This window comes from Vicia villosa, unplaced genomic scaffold (assembly GCF_029867415.1).
Source record: "Vicia villosa cultivar HV-30 ecotype Madison, WI unplaced genomic scaffold, Vvil1.0 ctg.000020F_1_1_3, whole genome shotgun sequence".
In the NCBI taxonomy this organism is placed as follows: domain Eukaryota; kingdom Viridiplantae; phylum Streptophyta; class Magnoliopsida; order Fabales; family Fabaceae; genus Vicia; species Vicia villosa.
In genome coordinates, this window is record NW_026704951.1 from 397,888 (window position 1) to 404,212 (window position 6,325).

The window sequence follows — 6,325 nt, forward strand, 5'->3', positions numbered from 1 at the left end:
TAGTCATTTCCTAAATCTCCTCCTGTTTTGCAGCCTTCCTATTTTCACTCAGTGAACGAAGTCTTGGAGACGGAGGCTACTAAATTTCCTCCTATATTCTATAAACCTAGTTGAACTCGAGTGATATAAATAGACGACATTTATCAGAAAAAGCTCTCTTCCTTCTTCGCAAGCTTTACACCGTTTTATTTTTCCAGATTCAGTTTACTTTTCCCCAGCCACTTTGGCAATAGATTTCTACACTGGAAACCTGTTTCCCCCTTAGTTTGTTTCTTAGCTTCCAGAATTTTGTTTAGGTTTTATTAATCAATTTATTTACTGCAACTCGTTTTGTATTCCGAATCAAAGCAAAGCCTAACAGTCTGTGGAGGAGTGCTTTTGGTACTAGAAGATTCCCAATTTCAATTTCATACTTAATTCCAGGTTTTTATTTTCAGTATAATTACTTATTGTTTACTATCGTTTATTGAATAAGATGTTTCGATTGCCTTCAATCTGCTATTTCTGTTTTGGTTTGATGTTTAAGATTATGTCCGGCTAAATTTATTATATCGGTATGTAAGGTCACATAACCTAGTGGGTTTAGTAATGCTGTCAGTGTATTCATTATAAAAATATTTTTCTGGTTTCAATTTCTAATATTAATTATCAACTGTTTTGTTACGAGATTAAAAAGCGGATAGAAGTTAGAATCAATAAAAACGAGAGTTTGAGGTTTTAACTAGACAGTAGGAATTGAACATTAACCTTAAATACAGCGAGAGCGCTTTAAGGGTAATTAGATTTCATTTGTTTTCAAAAATTATTTCTAAACTTTAATGGATACAACGAGAGCGCTCAGTTAGGTTTAATAATAAGACCGGAATCAATAAACACGAGAGTGTAAGAAGAAGGTTTTTAAATTAATGATCTCTACTGAAAGATGTTTTAAATATACGACTTGCGTTAGCAGTTTACTAAATTCCCGAAGTCAGACCATTGCAAACTGGTATTTCTCCCTGATAATTTAAGTTAGATTCTATTTTCCTTTATTTTCCCCTTCTGATCCTAATTAATCAGATCACTAGCCTTAGATTTACATAGTAACAATTAGATAACAATAGGATCGATTCTTAGTCCTTTGGGATTCGATAATCTTTAAAGCTACACGATAAGACTTTGTAGTCAGATTCATTAAGACATACTAAGTTAAAGTCGCGATCAAGATGGTACCTGAGCATCAACTGGCTCATCTTCATCATCTCTCGACCATCGAGAAGCAGATCTAGATACTCTATGTCAGATAGTCCGAGGTGCACAAAACTATGTCTAATCAGCCATCCACCTCCTGTGTGAACTGGTCAGTGCCACTCTACCTGTCCTAAGATGCGAGTCCTCTACAACACCTCCCCTCTCTCTAGCCCTCACATAATCTCTACCACGCTGTTGACCAACAATCGTACCATTTGTGCCTCAGGTTTTCATTGGAAAAAAAGTGAATAAACTATGAATTTTTCAAAATATTCGGAAATTATGGACTTTCTGGATTTTTCTAAATATACAGTAAAGAAGCAAAGGGTTTTCGGTATTTTCAAAATATCCGGTAAACATTCAGAATTTTTAAAATGTTCGTTTAAATATATGCATTTTATTGAATATTTTGAAAATTCTAGAAATATTTATGCATTTTTATTGGATACTTTGAAAAATTCAAAAAATATTTATACATTTTACCGAATATTTAAAAAAAATCGGAAATACTTATGTACTTTTATCGGATCTTTTAAAATATTCAATTGAACGTCTGAGCTTTTACCGGATATTTTCAAAATATTTGGAAAACTATGCATTTTTACCAGACCTTCAGGAATATTCGGTAAAAATTTACGAAAAAAATCAAAAAAACTTAAAAAATACGATAAAAATGCATACTCACTTGTCATCAAATGAAAATGTTTGGTAGTGTGTCTGAAATATAAAGAAAAAATGAGAGTTTCAAATTTTACAATTTTGTGAAACAAAATATAAAATAGTTCAAGATTAATATGATAAAAACATAGGCATTAAACCTCAAAGGGTTGGCTCAGTTAGCAAATGAGCTTTCTCCAAAAAAAAACATAGGCATTATGGGGGTGTCAAAAAGAAATTGGATGCTGGAAGGAAGTTTCCTCGTTAGGATGCCATAGGTAACTCAAGTAACATGAATTAGTTAAGCTAAAGAATAAAGGAGTTGAAGGTTTGAGTTCAAATCTTAAAAAAATTTAAACATATACTAAAAGTAAGCTACTTGTCATTAAAAATTAAAAAAGCTACAAACTTATTAAATTGTCTTATTTAAATCTATTTCCCAAATTCGAAGACTGATATATGAGTTATTTTGCGAGCGTGGTTGTTGGTCATACCTTCAAAGAGGCTAACCGTTGTGCGGATGTTTTAGCTAATATTGATTGTAATTTAAGGCAGTTTTTATTATGTTCGAGTCAGCTCCTGATTGCTTACAGCAACTTCTCGACGAAGATTCTAGAGATATCCCGATAGCTAGAGTTGTTTGTTCCTAATTTCTTTGGTTGTTTGGGCTTAGGCCCTCTTTGTTAACAAAAAAAATCTATTTACTTGCATAAATTTTAGAAGAATGTTTGAAATAACTTCTAAAAACAATTTTTGTCAGTGTTCAAAATTTATTTACATAAAATTTTCAAAATCATTTATTAATATAATTGTTAACTTATAATGAAATAATTTAACTTTATTTTATAGTTTATATAAACATTGCATATCGTCATACACACTTACATTATTATTTTTCTTCCATAATTTATAAAGTTAAGCTTCTGCATTGTTCACATTATCGTCCAAGAGGTGTGATGAAAACATGAGTGACAAAATTATTCCATAAAAATATTCAAGCAATGGAACTCAATACAAAGAAATTTGCAAATGCTTAACGGAAATTAGAGATACCAATACAATCTTGAAAATTTTTAACCCTAATGAGTCTGGAAAAGAGTTCTAAACTTTTATTTTTAGGAGACATTAAATAGTTGAAAACTTAATAAACCTGTGTCCTTTCCTTTTAGGGCACACTTATTTCTCTAATAAACTTTAGGTCAGGCTTCTTGGATCGAGATTCATCGCATTCGGTAAGTCCGAATAGTTGGATGAGGATCAGAAACATCCGATCTTCATCCAACAATTCTGATTGACTAACTGCAATGAATTTCCAAGCTCCGTGTCCTAGGAACAATCGTTAGTGTGTCTGCGGAAACATCTGTTGCGGGAAATAGTTGGACTCGGGTTGGATCTCTTTGTAGTCTTCCACTGCATGGTGTTGCAAATGCCAGTCTCTATCGGAGACATATTGCCTAGCCATTATCGCTGCCCGGTTTTCTGCTATCAATTCGCTTAACGCAGCACTGCATCTTACGGAGAGATCATCGGGAGAAAGCCATGCATCAGTCCTTGATGACAGAAGAGAGAGAGCACACCCACCTGATGATGACAAGTAGAAATACCATTAAAAATCAGCATATTGTATATGTTACATGTCTAGTTTTATTAGTTTACCTTGTGATGAACTCCTTGAAACAGAATCGTGGGAACTCTTTCTTCTTCTCTCATTGTGTCCTGCCAGTCTTCTCCTACAACTTCTCTTAGAATCATCAAACTCCGAAACAACATGGAACCTAAAAATCGGGTCGCCACAACACCACATTTTCCATATCTTATTAGTTAAGCAATCAACAAATCTGAAAATCATAAATCAATAACCAAAAACCAAACAATAGTTTGTGTGTGCATAAAAAATAATACAAGCATAGCAATTAGTACTAGGGTTTCAACTCTGGTGCTTACGTCCCACCGTTAGTTTTGCTGGTTGAGCCAAGATTTATGGACCAACACCAATAGCAAGCATAATTACAAAGGGACAATTAAAGGGAACTTTCTTTTTAAGATGGTAGTCTTAATTTTCTTTTTTTCTTTATTCTCTCCACTTTTGTCTTCTAAATCATTACTACTCCAACCAACACCAAACACAACTGCAGGGTTTAAAGATGGTAACATATTGTACTCCCTCCAGCACCAAAGGTAAATTACATGTACTTTTTTTGCAGGTTTAGAGGGTACATGAAATGATGAAAATGAAAATAATAAATCAAAAATACAATTCCTTTTAGATTTTAAGGTAGCTAGATGAATTAATGATTAATATTAAAATTAATAGGCACAACAAATAACAAATTATTATTAATTAAAGTTTTAAAGTTTAAGTACACTTTGGTCTCTTTTTTTTATCACTTTATCTAAAATAGTTTCACCCCTACAAATTACTCTTTTTTTATCCTTCAAATATTATACTTGATGCAATTTTGATTTCATACACTTCAAAAAATGTAATTTTTAGCATGAAAAATGGTTATTTACTGCCCTAATTTTTAAATCTGAAGAGAACTTATCCCTTTTGTGCCAAAAATCACCCTTTTTAAACAAAAATTCGGGGTTTAACCTAAAATTTAAAACAATTGTTTGATTGTAGAAGACCAAATCTTCAATTTTATTATAAAAAATAAAGCTACAATTAAACTAGCCATAAATTACATATTGATCACTCTAATAACTATTTACTTTAGTTTATTTTCCATCAATTGTCTACTTTTATTCACCAAAAAATGAAATTATATATTATATGGATCCAAATCTATATTATTAATTTGATTTGTATATTTTTAATACAATTATTCTCATTAAATTTTCAAAGAATTATCTAAAAATATTTATTAGTCATGTTTAGACGGATAATAAATATCAAAATAGGCTGCAACTCTAATAATTATTTAAGCATAATTAACTTCAATTTTAAAAGAAATAAAAAACTTCAAGTGCTCAAATTTATATAAAATTTAAGTGTTCAACTGTATTTACTAATAGTAACAATTTATGTTCAATCATATTATTTAAAATTGTAGCTAATAATATTTGAAATAAAAGTTTATTGTGCTAAATAGATACTAGTAGTTAATTGTGCTATATATTTCTATGTTAGGTTTTGATAAAAATTTTGTTGATAACGACGTAGTAAACCACTGACCTGCTACACTGCTGACAGAATCTCTGCTCCAAACCCATCACCACAACTTTTGGTGCCTTTGAATGCATCTCACAAACCTTATGTCTCCTATGATACTCCTTCGCGTTCATCAATCCCACGTGGCATCCATCCACCTGACACCTCGCCACCGAACTCCCCACCGCCAAACCCGCCACCGCCTTCCCACCACCACCACAGTACCCTTTCCCTCTCTTATCCACCAAACCCCCACCGCCTCCACCGCCTCCACCTCCACCACTCACATCCTCAAAATAATGCCTCTTCCCCAACTTCAAACACGTGAGATGCGGATCCGGCATCACGTGATGAGCCCTAGCCAAACCTCCACCGAACGCCTCCGTGTAGCTCCCCCGAACCTCCCGTACACCGCCTTCGTTTGCATGCGGATGAAACATCACCGCGTTGTCTAAACCGGGGTTGACGGCAACGGCAACGTTGAAAGTGTTGTTGTTCCATGCACTGTTACTCGTAGTAGTACTACTACTACCCCAAGTGAAACCGTTACTGTTACTGTTACCGTTGGTGTTGTTAGTATTATTTTGGTCTCTGTTGTTGAGACAGAACATGTTCCCTCCAAAGTCCATCTTTTATATTTTCTCTCTCTAGAAATATAAATCTCTCTCTCTACTGTTTCACTACTTTCTAGATACGGAAGAGAAGAAATGAAGAGAACTGGGTTGGCTGAGGAATGATGAGAGGTTAAGATGTTTGGATGTTATAACAGAAGTAGAATGGAGGAAAGAGCATTTAAGTAAGAGATCTATAATCTCTTTTTTGTTTGTATAAAAGTAGAAAAGAGAGTTCAATGGAGGGTTTAAAAGTACTGTTGTTATCAAGGTAAAGCTGTAAAGGCTACTACTATTCTTGGTTGGTTCAGAGTGAGAGATAGAGAGAGAGAAGGTTGAATGGTGTGAAAACTACACGTAAGTTAAAAGAGGTAATAATTGCATCAAAGTAAAAGTAAGAGAGAAGAAAGATGTGACAAGACACTAGTGGATCATATCAGAGGAACCTCTCTCCGCAGCTATATTATGACTCTCATCTGACTCTGCACTCCTCAAGTGTACATAGTTTTACTACAAGACAAATATTATCATGTGATTAGGAGAGAAATATTGGTTGATTAGTATATTCGTTTTAGTCATAACTTTCTTTACACTTGTAACTTGTTTTTAGACTTAGTTAAGGATTTTGTTTAGGAGAGAAATATTGGTTGATTAGTATTCGCTTTAGTCATAA

General features: G+C 33.4%; 1 protein-coding gene across 1 annotated transcript; it reads right to left on the bottom strand.

The window, feature by feature from the left end:
• Positions 1–2,867: 2,867 nt before the first annotated feature.
• On the bottom strand, positions 2,868–6,105 carry LOC131621975 (squamosa promoter-binding-like protein 7). Its single transcript, XM_058893034.1, has 3 exons — positions 5,066–6,105; positions 3,544–3,662; positions 2,868–3,468 (listed from the first exon to the last, which is right to left on the bottom strand). Exons 1-3 carry the CDS (start codon positions 5,668–5,670, stop codon positions 3,227–3,229), a joined length of 966 nt encoding a protein of 321 aa, XP_058749017.1. The 5' UTR covers positions 5,671–6,105; the 3' UTR covers positions 2,868–3,226.
• Between the last annotated feature and the right edge of the window lie 220 nt (positions 6,106–6,325).

Coding starts and splice junctions, on each gene's coding strand:
- LOC131621975 (XM_058893034.1), bottom strand. CDS start 5,670: ATGGACTTTGGAGGGAACATGTTCTGTCTCAACAACAGAGACCAAAAT. Junction 3,663..5,065: donor TTCTGTCAGCAGTGTAGCAG/GTCAGTGGTTTA, acceptor CCCGATTTTTAG/GTTCCATGTTGTTTCGGAGT. Junction 3,469..3,543: donor TTCAAGGAGTTCATCACAAG/GTAAACTAATAA, acceptor TGTCATCATCAG/GTGGGTGTGCTCTCTCTCTT.